The following is an 18,040-nucleotide window of genomic DNA, read 5'->3' as shown; positions in this document are numbered from 1 at the left end:
TGCACTGCCTCATTTGTGGTTTTACCGTGGGCTCCCAAAGCCAACCGGCCTACTGATCTTTGGTTAACTTCCAACCCCGACAAGATATCCGATTTTAAGCATAGAATGGCATTCGCAAACGTTAGCGCTGGCATCATTAGTCCTTTCCAGATTCCACGCACCACATCATACTTATTGTGGCCCCACAGTGCTCTGTGTTTCATTATTGCTGCATTCCACTTCCCCTTTATTTTCAGATTATCTTGGTGGTTGCTTGAGTAATTCTTTCCTTCATTTATGTGTACCCCGAGGTACTTATATTGCTTGAATGTGGGTATGTCTTGCTGTTGAATCGACACCACGTAATTACTTGTCTCTTCATTAAAGATCATAATTCCTGATTTCTCTGTGCTAAACTTAAGGCCTAAATTTGTCGCTGTGTTGCCACAGATATTCGCGAGTGTCTGTAAATCTCTTGTATTGTCCGCTAGTAGCACTACATCAGTCCAGGGACCTTCTGTTGCACCATTTGTCCATTACGCATGTAGGATAAATCAAACCCTAATTCGCTGTTTTCCAGTGATCTTTCTGTGCCCTTAACATAAAGCGTGAACAACACTGGAGACAGAGGACATCCTTGCTTCAGTCCTTGGTTAATTCCTACCACTTCATTACCTTTTCGACCTTCCCATACAACTTGTACTCGGTTGTCTCTATATATCTCCCTCAGCAACTCCAAGAAATCGTCATCTATGCCTTCACGCTTAAGAATATCCCATAACAATTCCCTGTCTATGTTGTCATAGGCTCCTTTAATATCTAGAAATGCTATCGATAAAGGTCTATTCTGAGCTACTGAAATCTCTGTGCACTGAGTTAGTACAAACATATTGTCTTCTAAGCGTCTGCCTGGCCTGAACCCATTCCTGTAGTTCCCCCAGTACATCATTTTTCTCCACCCACTTCGACAGTTGTAATTTTATGGCTTGCATTGCCATTCTATATATCACTGACGTTACTGTGACTGGCCTGTACGAGCTCGTCTTATCCCTATCTTCTTTGCCTTTGTAGATCAGTTTCATCTTGCTTTCATCTTGCGCCATCCAACAGGAATTTTCTTCGTTCTAATCACTTGCTCTATGGCATTAGTCAGCAGTTCCTTGCTCTTTGGACCGACGTTTTTGATTAGCTGCATTGGGATTTTATCAGGTCCTGCTGCCAGTGTTATTCGGGACATTTTCTGCTGCCTTTTTCCAATAAAAGCTTTCTATGCTAAATTTTGATCTCTCAGGCTTCTCTGTTGTTGCTGGATATGTTGTCTGAACTACTGTTTCTTTCGTGCCGAAGTTATCCCTCATAATGTCTGTGATGTACCGCAATGCATCGACTCCTTCGTAGATGTTACCGTCTTCATCCCTTATAGCCGTTTGCGAGTTTTTAGTTGGAGCTCCGAATGCTTTTATATGGTTCTTTTTGGGGCGCCTTTGTCTCTTTTGCGAATGTTATGCACCCAACGTTCACTTGCGCATTTAATTTTCTCTTGCACGAGCTCACTCGCCACCCTTTTCTTTTCTCGGTATTTGTTCCATCTAAGGAGCACCTCTTCGTGTAATTCCAACTTTTTGGCTTCTCGATGATGGTTTAATTAATTGTGCTCCACCACACGGCCGTTTTAGCGTTTGTTAAGGCGTTGCCTCCGAGATCACGCTCTCTCGGAGGTGATGGTTGAGGGAAAGAGAGAGGGTGACTCCGCCGGCAATTTGAAAATCGCCCCGTGAGGCTGGCTATGGCAACAAACAGCGTGCCCGCGATCATGACAGGATTCCTCGAACTGCGAGACTTAGACGCATTCTTTCGCGGCGAAAACCTCAAGAAGTGAAAGCTTATGTTTACAGCAGACCATGTCTACGAAGTAGAGGAGGTTGTAAGCGGTTTCAAAATCACCGGGACATGCGCTCCTCAAACTCTAATCAACGCAGCAACAAAGCAAAAATTTATCGTAGAGCTCACCTGCTGCAGGACGCACGTCAAGTTCTTGTTTAACAAAAACCTAACAATTCAAGCAGGCTCCTGTGAACGCCGCAATGGTGTCGCGGAAAAATGTAAACACACTGCAGCTGTTGCTCTGCACGTTCACAACATAATGTTGAACTATAGTGCACAAGCCAGCGACCTGCCTGAAGTGTTTTTTCATGAAACGCAGATCAGGATTTGGAAGATTCACAAGCTGAAAGCATAATTCAATAAACTAATTATAGCCTGATGGCTAGCCATGCTTTTTAAGAAAACGTGCGTTCTCCGTGGGGTCAGCTGCTTTAGCTTTGGAGTATGACGAATGACCGTTACTACATGTGCGCCTTGCAGAAACGCACAACCTTTCACACTAACTCGCATCACCTGATAAATCGACGATGAGAAAGTGGTGTTGTTCATGCCATTCAGCATGAAAGGCATTCAACTTCATGCACGTTATGCCCGGTCTCCCGAACAAAACAAGCACAACCAAATGGAAAAGAAACGCACTGCAGGTAACTGCACGATGCACCCGTATCTCATCATTACAAGTTCAACAAAAATACGGAGCACGTAGCTGACTTTCCTCAATGAACCAGCTGTGTCTAGAGTTCTGGCGTCGGCAAAAAGGTTCTTACCTGGAGCGTTTCTGTAAATGGTGTTGCACCCCACAGCACAGCAGGTTTTGCAGTTTGGACGTGGTCCAATTGCAGTCAACGTCAAGAACATAGGTCATAGGTGCGTATTGAGGCACCCTAGTAGGAACGCGCCATAGCACCCCAGTACGATGAGAGACATGCAGCGAATTTCGGTGACAGGTGCGTCCCGCAACTTCTCTTTTGTCAGCCAGATAATGTGCGCGCTCACTTTTTATAAGTAAATTGTTGCTATGCATCTTAATTAAAGCGCTCGACAGCGTCGAAAAATTCACCCGAGGGAAATTCGTAAGGGTGTTTTATTCCGCCTTTTTAGTTAAGCGTCCGTGGCCCCATGATTATAGAGCATCGGACTTCCGTGCTCGGGGGAACCAGGTTTGAAACAAACCATCAGACCTGTACAGACCTGTAATTTCTATATAGTACAGTTGAACCTGGATATACCAAATCTGAAGGGGATCACAAAAAAAGTTCGATACATGTATAGGTAATTCGATATATAAAATAAAAATTCTATACAAAAATTTTCGAGGGGATTTTACTGCTGTTCGTCAGGGGCGTAGCCAGGGGGGGGGGGGGGGGGGGGGGTTTACTTACCCACCCTTTTTTCTCGTCACTTCGCGCTGACATGATTCAAGAAACCGCTGCTACTATCACAATTTTATTCCTGGGCGCTTCGAAGCCGTTTGGGTTGGTATAATTTACAGTGAATCATGTCTGCATACGGAAAAACGTGTCGCGGTGTTTGTCAAGGCTTTGGCACTCTGTGAGGTTTTGGGCGAGAATGCGCAACAAATGAAGCAACAAATGCGGCGGCCGTATTTAGATGGGGGCGAAAATGCTCAAGGCCTGTTTACTTAGATTTAAGTGCACGTTATTAAAGACCCCAGGTGGTCTAAATTTCCGGAGCCCTCCACTACAGCGTCTCTCATAATCATATCGTGGTTTTGGGACGTTAAACCCCAAAAATACACAATTAAGAACTGTGTTTTTAAGACTGTTCGAAAAATCTTAATCCCGGAATAATTTCACTTGACTTTCTTGCTTGATTTTCTTATAAAAGGGGGCTGATGAACACAGAACACGAACTACCCAGCAGTGACTTCGCATTGCGAGGAAGCGACGCACTCAGCAGAGTTCGGGCGCTGACACTGGATGCGAGAAAAGAGAACTTTACCGACTATACATGTCCGCTGGTAAAGTTTCGCCTTAAAAACAAGCGTTCCTTTCTCCCCTGGTGGAAAGGTTCGCCGGTATACATTTCCGCCGCTTCCCTTCAGGGGTCGCGATCGCGCAATAGTCTGCGCGTGAAACGTCTCTTGTTTGCGATTGCGCCCCTACGGAAGGCTGGTAGTCGCTGTTGTGTTGTTGAATCCCAAACCAGCTATGTACACACGAAGGGGTTGATGCCAGCAGTGAAATTCCACCGACTCGCAACAGAATGCACGAAACAGACAGCCGACAAGCATGGATTACTGCTGTGCGCAGTACAGCGTGAGTACATGCGTTGACAGTTCTCGTCGGAGTTCACGCGTCCTGAGAAATTGATTATGTGCACTATGCACTGAACAAGATCGGAGTTCATTCCTGCATCACTAGTGCACCGATTGGTCGAGATTCTGTGAGGTACGAGGCCGCTTCCAGTTCGCGCCGGCGTAAGTGAAGCAGAAATGAGTGGCACGTACTACTTAAAACTGCGTACACATGCCATATCATGCTGTGCAGTGAAATATTTTGTACAATTCTGAATCTGTTGACGTAAAGGCAAATGACGGCTGCACGCTCGCACACAGCGGAAGACACAGTGGCCTATGCCCTTGCCGCAGGAAACGCAACACTCCTTTCAGGGAGCAGGGCGACGAAAGCTTCGAAAAAAAAAAAAAAAGCATTTTTTTGCGCGTATGTAAGTTTTCTAGTGCAAAGACGCAGCGAACGAGCTATTGCTATGTGAGCAGGTATAGCCTGGTCACGCGTGCATTTTCCGTCCTTGACTTGTGAAACCCACTTCGCCCCGACGAGGACGACGCCTTCTCCGATCGGGCGGGTCGTCTCAATGATACGTTTTCGAAGACTGGCCCATTCAGTGTTGCGATGAGAGGCCGTTGCTCCAAACGCTCACTGTACCTGTCTTACTTACTGTATTTTACTGCGCTTACATTACTTTTTACTTAATTTCTTCACAAGCACACGCTCATGTGAGGGGGCGGGGGAGGTCCCCATGTCTTTGATATACATGTATAGAGTCTGCTCAAACTGCCAATATTTACTATCGATCACGTCTCATGGAGGAAAGCTGACGCTTGTCCCCCCCCCCCCCTCCCCCCACCGGTCGCGTCGGTGACCCCCCCCCCCCCCCGAGAAAAATTTCTGGCTACGTGCCTGCTGTTCGTCATACACAATAATTCGTTATATGTTGGTTTGATAAATCCGGGTTCGACTGTATATCTTGTGACATGATTTACATGAGTTGTGTGAGCATGACGTTCTAATGTTACAGTGCACCTGCACAGTCGATAGCGGTTAAATTATCTCGAAAGTGCAGTAGCAGGCTAAGAATATTAAGCTTTGCTTTAAAATGGGGGAGGGGGGGGGGGGGGCGATTGCGTATCACTTGTAAACTTTTTTAAAGTTTCTTTTGTTACTTTATCAGGTGCTGGGGGGGGGGGGGGATGTTGTGGCTGCACTGAATTTATCAGTAATGGGATCCGTAACATTCACGATGACTTCATATATAGACATCAGTACTAATGCAGAAGTGTAAGAAGCCATCAATGTGTCAAATGCTGTGAATATGTACCTCCTGTAACCAAATCATTGTCTAGTCTCTGAACAAGTCAGCGAATTGTGCAGTAGAAATTAGGCTACATTGACTGGTATCAATTAAAATGACCACACGATGTCTCTTTAACAGTCGTAGCCAAACCTTCACTGTAGAGCAGGAGCAGATGCAGTGAAATGCTTGCCTAATTCAACATGTGCAGTCTGTTGTAAATCCAAAATGCAAAATTATGTGTATTATATGCCACATCGATGCCTTTGTTCTGTGCAGGTGACATAACACAGAAGGGCTATGAGAAGAAACGAGCCCGGCTTTTAGCTCCATATCTCCCATCACACCCTACAGGTGAGTATCAGTTGCCCTATTGATGTGCAGTGTCAGTGCTTGCTGTACTGCTTCCCGCACTACCTAAGAGTGACGCTTTTGTTGAGAGTTGGTGTAAGTGTTGCCAAGGGATAATGTGCCAAATAACGGAGACTAGCTAACAGTAGACCATGATGTTGGAAATACGCACCTCTTGAAACATGGCTTGATATATTCAAACTTCGTGCAGACAGAAAATTGTGGGTGCTTCACTTGTTCAATGACCATGCATCCAGGATGGTAGGAAGTAAAGGCTTTGGATTGTTTTGTCAGTGAATTAGCTTTTTCTTAGTTTGCTTTCCATCTGGTCATGGTTTGGTGTTGTTTGTGTTAATATCAGGAAGTTGAGTGCAGTTGCGCAAGCCTTTATAGTGTCTCTGGCACCACAACCTCAGAGTGGCATGCAGCCACTGTCTGGAAAACACGTATGGTCTGGACACTTGAACTCAGCTGTGTTCTCTTGCTTGAGCCAGTCAGAGAGGACATGACCTCCCCTCCCCTTCTGAGCTAATCTGTGCATAATAGTCCAGCAGTGGCCATGACTGTGGGCAAGTGTCCGGTAGTCTTCATGATGTGGCCATGGTGCAATGTAGCACCCTTTGTCTGTAGCACTGATAAAACTTGCATACATACTAGTGCCACATTTCCCCTCTAAACTAAAGCAGTTTCCCTACTGCAGTTATTTGTGCAACCAGCATGAATGCTCCTTCAAACAGCATGAATGCCCCACCCACCATTTAAGGTAGGAAACAATATGGAAACACATCCAAAGAGAAAATTTTCTTATGTTTTTCTTTTTCTTTAGGAGGAAAGATATAGCCAATTGGCAGTGTTGGTATGCCATTTGATTTGCATGCTTGTGGTTTACTTGTGTTTGAAAAATTGGATGACGTATCTGAGCAAATATTTGTGCCCTGCCATACACACATTAGTGCACAGCATGGCTCAGTGGCATGTTAGGAGCCCACATTGTATAACCCAATCGGATGTGGCCACGATGTAAGATGTGGCCACTTGTGCTGCCCGAAATACAAGAAATGTACGAATAGCAAGGTGTGGCCACATGTGCTGTCGGCCTTAATGGCTCAATGAGGAATGCTGGTTTGTGTAGAGAAGTTAGTGAAACTGTCAACCAGCCATGGCGTGACAGAATGCTCAGGAGGCTAAAATTGCTTGCTGTAAGGCTGAAAGCATGCAGATATTCAAACTTAAATTACAGACTGCAGTGCTCTCATGACATGGGGCATGCAGCCTGGTGTCTGCTGATTGTGTAGAACTTAAGAAACATCTTGTAAAGTATCAACAAGGCACTCAGAAGATACAAATTCTTTAGTATGAGCTTCCCTGCATTGCTGATCTTCCTCTTCTGTGGTGCAGGAACAGACTATTTCTGTGGCACAGGTTGCATGCTTTGGGCATTAAATGATGTACTTAAGGGGTATTGGGACTATGACAGCTGTCTGAAGTTTGATCTGTCACATTACTGTGCATTGATAGCTGTAACTTTTTTGCAATGATAAAACACGTTTTTCTGCACAAATTTTTCATCAACCACGTAATTGTTGAATAGCTGCACAAGATACTCCATTATAGGCAAAGGCTGAAACTCCACTCCCACCTCCATACGTGTTCTGTGATCACTCATACTACTGCACAAAGGGGCTGCAGCCTAAAGAAATCAGGCGGTGAAGTAGCACACCCATGTTTTTGTTAACAATTTCAGTTCTGATGATTTGCATTTTAATGATTTAACAAGCTTGGACGACACGAGAGCTTTCACATGTGCACAAAAAAACAAACAAAAAAAAACATGGTAGCCAGTCTCAAGTCATTATAATATTATGTGAAAAGTTCAACATAAAAAGTATCATTTCACAGTGAACAAATATTGTTCAGAGAATGTCAGCTGTGACAAGAAATCCTAAGACAACTGTGGTTTCATTGAAACTGTGTTACATTCGAGTAACTTCCAACCTTTCTTTTTTAGGTGATTGGAAGTCTGCAAATGCTAAGCTGGTATAACCATAGCATAACTCGTTGGGTACACCTACACATTGAGTCATGCAATGGCATTCACTTGTACATTGATTTGTGCAAAACATTAAACTTCATGCTTGCTGCTTACTTATAGATCTCCACATATTATCATCTTCCTTGCATTGTGAAAACAAAAGAGCATTGAAAGCAAATATACCCACAAGCGCATTTGAATATAGGCGCTAGGAACTTAATGATAAGATCAAACGGGTTAATCTGGTTGACAATTACATTTTGATTAAAAATAAATATATTTGTGTAATTTGTTTCTTTGATTGTGTGAATGATTTTGTGCTTCCTGTATTTGTATATGTTTGTTACTTTTTAGGGGGGGGGGGGGGTTCATTGTTTTTTTTTTGCCCCCTACTCATTGTTCATTTGGGGCCTGTAGAGTAATATGAATAAATAAATAACCAAATATGATATTCAAAGCTTGTTCTAAAAGAAATGTTCCTCGCCTGGAAACTGAAGTTGGTTTTGTTCAATGGCATGTTTTCCATATTTTGAAAATTGACACTTCGGACTGCTATTACGTAAACACAAAGCACTTGAGCTATAAATGTCCAAATTTTTCTCCACACGTCGCATTTTCATGTAGCAGTCAAAAACAAACTTTTTTGTTTTTAAGTTTAGTTATTGGAACAAAAAAAGTATCACAAAAGTGGCAAAAGTGTGAGTTTGTGCTTTTATTACTCTGCATTTATGAAGACCAAAAGCCCTAAATTGTGGTATGACATACATAATTTTCTAGTTTACTCTCTTGCAAAGTTTCGTTTGTATGGTTACTGCAACTCATTTAAATAAATGCATGTGAGGTTAAATATGATCGGCAACTTGCTACTGTTTGAAAATCGTTTTAAAGAAAAAACACGATTTTTTATTTTCTAAGTTCCACAAATTTATTCATGAACATGCTGCAATATTTTTGTATTTCTTTAATTAATGAGCATGAAATAACCTGAAAAATGAACTTGATACAACCAGTGAGATAAAGCCAAAGGAATCGGAGATATGTTCCTGCTGCATGAGGAATTCCATCCTGGCATTTGTGGCACTCTAGGTGCATTGACACTTAGCAAGTAAAGAAGTTCTTTGCAAGAACTGTGCATTATCAGCATGTATTCTTTCAGTAACAAAAGAAGACCTAAGTTTACCAGTAAAAGCCATGTACACAGAGGAAAGTGGTGTAAATAAAAATTTCACTTTACTACTAAGAAAGTGATTTCAACTCCAGGATCTCCAGTTAGGAATTCTCCTCAGGAGGGCATGAATGTACAGCACCCACCATTAAGAGAGCAAAAACCTTACACATGGTGATGGCAGCTATTGAAGGTAAAAAAAACACTGCTGCCACTGTGAACTCCACTTAAATCAAGCCTGTGGTAGCAAAGTAACGCAGAATGTGGAGGCACTCACACAAGTTGAAGTAAATGTGCATGGATGCTAAAATTGCAGTTTTGCCCTAAAGGTGTGCACTTACAGCAATAATGAAGTATTAGCGTGATATTACAACATTACATGAAGTAAGGCTCGTTTTTTTTATAGACACTGCAGCATCTTCACCCCAACACGATACGCGTCCTGCTCCCGAAATGCAAGGGCTTGGCTTTTTTGCTTTGCCTCGTGCTCCCACACTGCCACATCTTGGCACCTCCGGCATTGAACTACAGTGCTCATTGCATGTGCAGCTAGAGTTCCGCTGCTTCAGTTGTGCTCCAGGGCAGGCATTGCACTAGGCCCATTGTTCAAGGATGCATATTCACAACCCGAGACAGGCTTTGGGTAGCGGAAGGGGTCTCGCTGCATGTTGCAAACACCATAGTTATTTTTCTCTTCCTTTTGCCGCCCAAAGCAGGGGTATGATAACGACAGCATTCGTGTCCGTATAATGGCTGTCACAATAAACGGAATGTTCAGCCACTCTTGCAATGCATACCATTCAATTTGCGTGCAGGTTTTTCTCGTGGTGCTTTTGCCTACAACTGGAATTGTGGGTGCTAGACTGTCTTATTAAAGCACAAAGTACAAAAATGGCAAAGAACACCTGACATTTTATAATTTCACTGCCAGATTTCTCTGTTTTTTATTACTTGCAGCTATTCTAAGTTTTATTGCTACTGGTAGCCACTTGTCGTCACTTATTTGGCACAATGATCTCTGTGATCATAAGGTCAAATCTCACACTCATTAATAAAAAAATATATTGCAGCATGTCTTTTGATCAATGTTGAGGACATCAATTTATGGAACATAAGGAAAAAAATTGAAGATGACCTTTTTTTTTAATTGATTGTTAATAAGTGGCAAGTCACCCACCCTGTCAAAAAATGCAATTGACTCTAATCGGAAAATTTTCTATTGGTACCGATTGGAAAATTTCCAATCGTAAATTAGTACGTAACTGGACCAATTGAACCAACTGGAACGTGACCAATTGGTTTTTGTTGGAGTGACCAATTGTACCCAATGGGTGCCTATTGGTTGGAATGACCAATGGCACCAATGGGCTATACCAATACACATATATACCCCGCAAAGCAAATCTAAATAGGATTCCAGCTGTCAGAAACAGGTTTGATATAGCCTTAGTACTGCCTGCATATATAGCTATAACTTGTTCCAGTTTCCTTGCATGGGTTCATAAACTAAAAGTATGATTTCCCAGTTGGTTACGTTCTAGCTACTTTATTCCTATTGGTAGTCCAATTAGACTCAGTTGGGAATGTAAGGTGGGCCTAGCTGGTTCAAACTGGCAAGTCCAATTGGACTCAATTGGTTGCATCCCTGACTCAATCATAACCAATTGGAGGTAAGGATTTCCCAAATGGGCCCAGTTGATTCCAATTGGCAAGTCCAATTGGACTCAATGGTTTCACATTGACTCAATCGTAACCAGTTGGAACTAGGGATTTTCCAATCGGTTCCAATTGGGTCCAGTTCATTTCAATTTGCAGCTCCAATTGGTTTCTCCTCTGACCCAATCGTAACCAGTTGGAAGTAAGGATTTTCCAATTGGTTCCTATTGGTCCCAGTTGATTCCTATTGGAAAAGCTAATTGGAGTCAATTTTTTTTTGACTGGGCATCATGCTAACTTCAAGTGCACTTTTGGAATGAAGTATACTTCTCAGACAAATGAAACTTGCATGAGGGTAAACTAGAAAAGTAGTCTAAGAATATAGACTTTCTAGGCTTTTTAAATGTGCAGTAATAACAGCCCGAACTCAGTGAAGGCTTCACATTGTGTCATTTTTACAGTTTGTTTCATTTGTTACAAATTAAGAACAAAACATTGTGCTTTGCATTGTAATTTACATGCGCATGGAGAGTGGACAGAAAAATTTTGAGACTTATAACTTAAGTGATTTTTGTGTGATAGCTGTCCAAATTGTCACTTTTGTGAAACCTGAAAAATTACATCGTTCAGTGAAACTGGCTTTGGGACTCTCTTTCCTGGAGGGGGAAAATTTTTTCCACCTAGGTACATTTGGGGGTGTGCTATATGGGTACAAAGCCATTATCAAATGACTTTTTCACTGTCATTAGAACTGTCAACTAGACCTGCCTGTTCAGTCTTATCTGAAAATGGCTAGTATCTCTTTCTTTACTGACCATTGCCAAAAAGCACATACAGATAAGCACTGCAATTTAAAAATCAACAGAAACATTGGTATAAGCATGCACTTCTTAGACATTGTGTATGAAAAGAATTTTTCTTTAGATTTGTTCTTGTTAGTGGTTATGATTAAAAAGAAATTTGTGTTATGAGCAAGAACTAAGAAACCATGATATAGCCGGGTCCTTATGCAATAGATTGTGTTTTGTCTGGATCTTTATTCTTATATGAACCAGGCAACTGTTAAGCAAACATTGCATTTTGGCTGTGGATTTGCATACGAGTAGCAGCTCTTTAAAAGCACCTACACGTGAAGTCAGCAGTTGTCTTTTTCTCTCTCTCTTTCTTTCAATTCAAACATTTGTCTTATTATTTTCATGCAGTCCCTGCCTTTCGGTTGTGTAGGAAAAATGTCAAGATTGAAGTAACTTCCACAGTGCCCTCACCGCTTTTTTATCATTGCACCCGGAGCAGTGAATGCCCTTGTATGAAATAATTCCTGGTTGGTGTATTTAGCTTGAGAAAGGCACATCACTGGTGAACTGTTTTGCAGATGCTTATTTCTTGAGCTTTGTGCTCTGTGCACTGCTTCATGACTATGCTTTGCCAATACAGCATTCCACCACTCATCTCCATGCCTGCTCTCTTTCCATGTATGGCCTTTTGTTTCTACATAAACCTGCTTATTGGCCCCAAAATACTTGAACATGGCCACATTTGCAGCATTCATGCTGTCAGGAGCCACATGCCCACTGAACTTCTTTGGAAGGGCTGGCAGTATCAACCCAATGGTCACCTGTGGCAGTACTTTCATTATTAGCGTTGCACCATGGCTGCCATCCCGTCTGCCATGAGAGCTGTGCATTGCATAGTGTCTCCTTTTTTTTTTTTTTTTTTTTTTTTTTGTGCAATGCGGTGCTCAATGCAGCTCTCTTGGTGGCCGTTGTCCTTTCAGCTCTGCCCACAGGCTCTGCTAGTCCTTCCACTCGAGCCAAGAGAAGAGCTCAGCGTAGGCTTACACGTAATGAGAGCAGGTATCATTCAGGTAGGTCCCCGCCCCATCATCCACGTGTTCATCAAAGAATGTTATATGGCCATTTTTCTAGGCACAGTGTGCAGAGAGAAGCAGTGACAATAAATATAGCTTGAGGACACAAACTATGCATTTAAGTTTACATTATTAAATTTTGAACTGCAAGTGCAGCTCATCAGCTACTCTGCTTGGCTTTTCATCAGTGAACATTCCGTCTATGAAAATTGACACAAACTTGCATGACTGATGGCTATAACCTCTTCTAACTAGATGCTGGCGCTCTCCTGCAAACACCTGAGGTTTCACCTTGTCCTTGCTGGGGCTGTGCCTGCCTATAACGCTGCTGAAAAACGAGCTTTCCTTTTTGCTGCAGCAAAGTGTACGCACATGAAAGTTGTTCTACACCCTCTTATGCACATTCTGGTTTGCCTTTCCCCTTAACCTGCAATATGTTTCAGAGCCCACGAAGCATGTCACTGGGTCACTCATTGTGTAGTTGTGTAATTATTTGCCTAGCATAGTGAGGCCAACAGCACATGCTTGAAAATAATTTGCAATGATGAGCCTTCTGCACTTGCTTTCTTCCATCTTTCAGCTGACAATAGTCTGCTCTCATTGAGTGGCTAAAAAGGCACAAGACAGTTGCTTGTTTCACTGCTCCTTGTTTCTTTCCTTGTGAGGTTTCAGCATGTATCTACTCCGAGGAGGCTTTGTTGAGGGTTGGCAGTATAGCGTTATGCTTCTTGTTGTAGTGCATATCAATTCGATTGCTTTAAAATATAATGTAAATGCAGGTATGTATGAAAGATGTTCACTGACGAAAAATACCCTATGCAAGCTGATTGTGGTTATTAATGTCTTGAGCAAGGCCTACCAAGTTTACTCTTGATTTCAACTTGTCCAACCAAAGTCTGTGGACAGAAAACATTTTTGTTTGTTTTTTGTTGTTCAGCTAAGTAAGATCACACATTTTAGTATACATTGTTCAGTTAAAAATTTAGAATAATTGTTAACTTGGTTTGCCAAGACGTTTAGTTGCCAGAATGTAGTAAACCAGTCGACTTCATTGAAGTCACTAGCTTCTTCGATGGTAAGGTGTGCATACAGTAGTGCTCTTATTTTATTTTATTTTTTTGGCTGAACCAGACAAGCAGAGATTTCTAGTGTTTTTTTTTAATGACACATACGAAAATATATGATCTTGCTTTGAAATTTGACCAAAATTAAAGCAGCAGTGAACATGAATTCTTTTTAAAAAGTTGCTAGACTGAAAATGCAGGTGACTGCAAAAATGATTCTGGTGAGGTAAATAATGTGGCATGACTTGCCAGATATCCGATTCTTATTGCTTGGTCATTGCATTGAAACTGTGATACCAAGAAGCAGAGAACTAAAACACAGTTTAAAACAGAAAAAAAAAAAAATTAGGAAAATTAGTACAAGAACTGTTTTAATTTCACTGCTGTTATAAGTTTCAAGTAGTTTTCCCCATGCAATACACATTAAATGTGCAGATTTATGGATTATGTCTCAGAATGCATATTTCTGTACATTGAAAAATAAAAATAGAAAGGTTTAGCATTATAATAATTGCAGAAATCCCTTTTCTTTCATTTTTTTCTCGTCTCTTGGTTCTAGTTAATCAGATATGATAGAATTATGTAACATGTGTCTGTTTTTTGTTTTACGATTTTCCTTCTGTTACTAATGCAAGTTTTCATCATGTAATGACAGTGAGAAGCAGCCATTTAGGCTGTAAATACTACATCAGATGTTTCATCAGAAAGAAGATACAGTATCTGATACAATTTACATGGAGTAGAGTTTTCATCATTTTTATTTCCTCCCCCTTTCCAACAACTTTGCATTAAGGTTACTGTGCATAAAAGGCATGAATGCAGTCATTAAATCCAGGTAGTGTAGTAAGTGCTGACTCTAAACTGAAATCTTTATTTTTTTTTAATACACGGTATATTAAAGGCAATGGAAGTGAGGCGCACTCAACATAGAAATAACCATGAAGTAAGGTGGATAATGTTCAGCTTAGTGGGACAAAAAAATCAAGCAGAGCAACTTCACATTCTTTTTCTTTTTAATGTCTCTTCTACTTCACATTGTTTTTCCCACCATGATTGTTGAAGTCAGGTTCTTCTAGCTTTTCTTGCATATTCTCATGAGAATACAACAGCAATTTCAATCTGAAAAAAAAAAAAAAAAATCTGCACGAACCCAGTGTAGAAGTTGGATTCATAAAAGGAGGAGTTGGTACCCACCTTGCTGTAGCACAAGACTACCAAAGAAATCTGTACAGGGTTTTTAAAAACAAAGCTTTGCAGTTGAAAAGCCATTAGTCCTGATTCAAGGACTGAACCCAGTACCCCCCTGCCTTTCTGTGGCACTCTCTCTACCAACTGAGTGAACCAAGATGCTGTACATTGCACTATGGGGGGGAATTGGTAGCTAGAGAAATGCAGGAACATCTTGCTGAGGAGTCTGTACGGGTTTTCTCTGTAGCTTTGTGCTAAATCCAGGTGGACGCCAGCTACACCTTTTAAAATATACTATTTGTTAGATTCGCTAGGGAGCTTTTTAATGCTAAAGGGACTTTGCAATTGTGTCTACTCACGTTTTTGTGTAGCTGGCTGAAACTTCAATGCTGTAGAGGCGGTACCATGATCATAAATTAATACATTCAAAGGGTCAGATAGAGTTTCAGCTGTCTATGCTTGTTAAATGGATGTGGCAGTTCTGTATTGAATGTAGTTGTCAAAAAGAGATATCAAAACTAAAATATTGAAACATTTAGCAAGTCTGTTCTTTGTACATTATTACAACAGATTGTTGAGATGTCTGTCAGCTTTCACAGATACACATTGGCATAGCCTCCAACTCTACCTTAAGTAATAACATGCAAAATAAATTTTTAAAAATATCTGAGAACTTGACTTCCCTTTACGCAATTGGGAAGTGTACTGTAAATACCATTCACTATCTCAAACTGTAATTGAAGGCACAGCAAGCTAACACACCATTCTTACTGCTGTGATCATGAACCTTGTTTAAAACTAGGCATCATGTGGCATTTCATTAAGTTCTCAAAGGCATCCAAGAGCTGTTTTTTAAAGCAGATTAAAGGAAAAACAACTTATTCAGCAGATAAGGTCGAACTATATGCCCCATTATACTGTACTTGCCAAGTCTTGATATTGCTTTATAGAAAACTGAGCAACTGCAATCAGGCATTGAACGTGAGGTATGCATGCCTTCTTTTTTTCTTTTTTTTTTGCTCACACTATGATACTCCACTGTCTGGTAATCCATCAGCAATGACTATTCATTTGTTGCTTTGCAATTAAAAAAAATGTGTGTTCAGGCTTTATTTGTTGTCACACTGTAGTATTCTTTCTTAGAAATTAAAAATTACTTTTTTGCAAAGTTCTGTCAGTGAGAAGGTACAGACCACTTATTTTGACTGCACTTTGTGTTGATGAGTGCATTGCGTGTACAGCATCGTTATGTGAACCTTTTGTTTTCTTCCCATAAAATGTTGACTTGTTTTTTAATTCTTTTTCCAATATTTACTGAGAATGTGCATGGCATATCTGTTTTAATTATCGTTATTATAATTGTCCTTCTCTAGTTCATATTATTATTATTACACCACTTGCTGTATATATCAAGTGCATGTTGGTCTATTTTATGCTTGACTCACGCATTCTTTAGCTTGGCTGGCAGTCAACGTCATCTTATAATTATTTCATGGCCATGTTTGACAAAAAGTCTTGTGCCAGTATGTAAGAAGCTGCTTGTTCATCATTCACGCTTCCCGGTCACTGAAATGCACAAGCCTAAAAAAGTAATGAAGTTTTGCTTCCCTTAAAAGTTACATTATGAAAATATTCAGTATGCAGGAGGCTCTGTGGAAGTTTTGTTCAGCTGTGCAAGTTTTTTCCTTTTTCTTTTTTTAGTAGGTGGCAGCTACTTCAAAACCTCGCTTCACTCTATGAGGCAGTTTTTTTTTTTTTTAATTTAAATGCCTAATACATGCAACATTGGTATATTCCGACATTGGCGAGTGGCAGGGGCATTATATTGATTCTGTGCATGTACTCGTGACAAAAAAGTGTGTTTCGCTGCACTTATCGTACATATGCCTTTACAGCCTTTTCACTTCTTGAGCATCGAATCCTTAATAGCTTTGTAAAAGGGCTTGAAAGGTTATGCTGCATCTTTTTTTTTTTTTTTTTTGGCAATACTGCCAGCTGCTTTTTGGCAGCCAGAGCCGGGGGGGTACATAAAAAAGAAAAAGGACACTTTCACAAAGCAAAATAATGTTGAAATACAGTTCAATCACAGCGAAAACAAACAAACAAGCAAGGGTACTTGTACGCAACTGCACAGAACAATAGCGCTGATTAATAAGGATGTGATTTGAATAAAACAAGCAAAAAAGGGCAAAAAAGGGCATGTAAGATATAGTAAGATCATGGGTTTGTCTGTTTGAAAATAAAGCACTTCTGGTACAATCAGTGCACACATTAAACGACAATTTTTTTTTTAATAAGAAAAAATTTTACAATATGCGGTTCTATCATAAATGACAGACAACAGCGGATATAAAAGAGTTGACTGAGTGCCTATTCGTGACCTCTATTGGAAGCATGTTTCAGTCTCAATGCATGTAGTGTATGTAAACTGTGAAAAAGAAGAGACAAATATATAGTCTGATCATTTCTCATCTATATGGAATAACCATTTGTCTCTGAAACATTAACATAATAGATTCATCTATTGCTGAATTTCATATAATGTTACATTTCCCAGTCATTGTTGCCATTAAAAAGTTGTAAATCATTCACTGTGATGTACTTTTGCTGGTACAATGGTAGCTACTTCTCTGAAATAAACCATGCACATTTTTGGTATTTGTGGCCACATTTTTGTTCTGTAAATATATTATTTTCCTCTAAAATAAAATTCTGGTGTTCTACATGCTAATACCTCAATCTGATTATGAGGCATGCTGTAGTGGGGGACTCCGGATAAATGTTGATCACCTGGTGTCCTTTAATGAGCACCTAATGCCTGGTACACAAGCATTTCGCCCCATAGCAATGCAGCCGCCACAGCTGGGATCAAACTTGTGACCTTATGCTCAGCATCGCAACGTCATAGCCACTGAGCTATTTATTTTGCTCTATCGTCGCATATGGCCCATCTATTAATATAGCAATTTTATAACCCTATTATGCAAAAGTTTTCATTTTGCTCGCATAGTAAGCTTGGTTTTAAAGATATCTGGCTGTTATTCGTTTGAATTTGCCATTGTGTACTTGCACAGGACATGAAGCATGCGATCAGGACTCCCAAATTTGCCACCACCGAGCCAAAATATAATTGCAAAATGATGCCATGTGCTAAAATTTCAAGGATTTATAAGACCATGCTCTTTAAAGTTTTTGTATACTGCCTGGCATATAAGGGGTAAAAATGAAATGCGTTGGATAGTCTTATCAATGCCATGAAGTAAAAATTATGTCAATATGTCATTTTTTAATGCATAACA

The 18,040-nt window shown here is 40.7% G+C and overlaps 1 protein-coding gene across 9 annotated transcripts in view; it reads left to right on the top strand.

Moving 5' to 3' along the window:
• Nucleotides 1–18,040, top strand: part of LOC119457011 (disco-interacting protein 2-like) — a 272,844-nt gene that overhangs the window by 138,451 nt on the left and 116,353 nt on the right. For 4 of the 9 annotated variants that reach the window (XM_049665088.1, XM_049665090.1, XM_049665089.1 and 1 more), the window contains exons 1-3: nt 4,040–4,142; nt 5,698–5,772; nt 12,397–12,486. In XM_049665088.1, coding sequence (XP_049521045.1) covers nt 4,055–4,142; nt 5,698–5,772; nt 12,397–12,486 — 253 coding nt within the window. In that variant the 5' untranslated portion in view covers nt 4,040–4,054. Of the gene's footprint in view, nt 1–4,039; nt 4,143–5,697; nt 5,773–12,396; nt 12,487–18,040 lie in introns of those variants that run through there. The other 5 variants (XM_049665092.1, XM_037718836.2, XM_049665093.1 and 2 more) reach the window with 3 other exon arrangements.

The sequence above is a fragment of the Dermacentor silvarum genome, chromosome 1 (assembly GCF_013339745.2).
Source record: "Dermacentor silvarum isolate Dsil-2018 chromosome 1, BIME_Dsil_1.4, whole genome shotgun sequence".
In the NCBI taxonomy this organism is placed as follows: domain Eukaryota; kingdom Metazoa; phylum Arthropoda; class Arachnida; order Ixodida; family Ixodidae; genus Dermacentor; species Dermacentor silvarum.
Note: the sequence above shows the minus strand (reverse complement) of the source record. Positions and strands in the feature narration are given on the sequence as shown.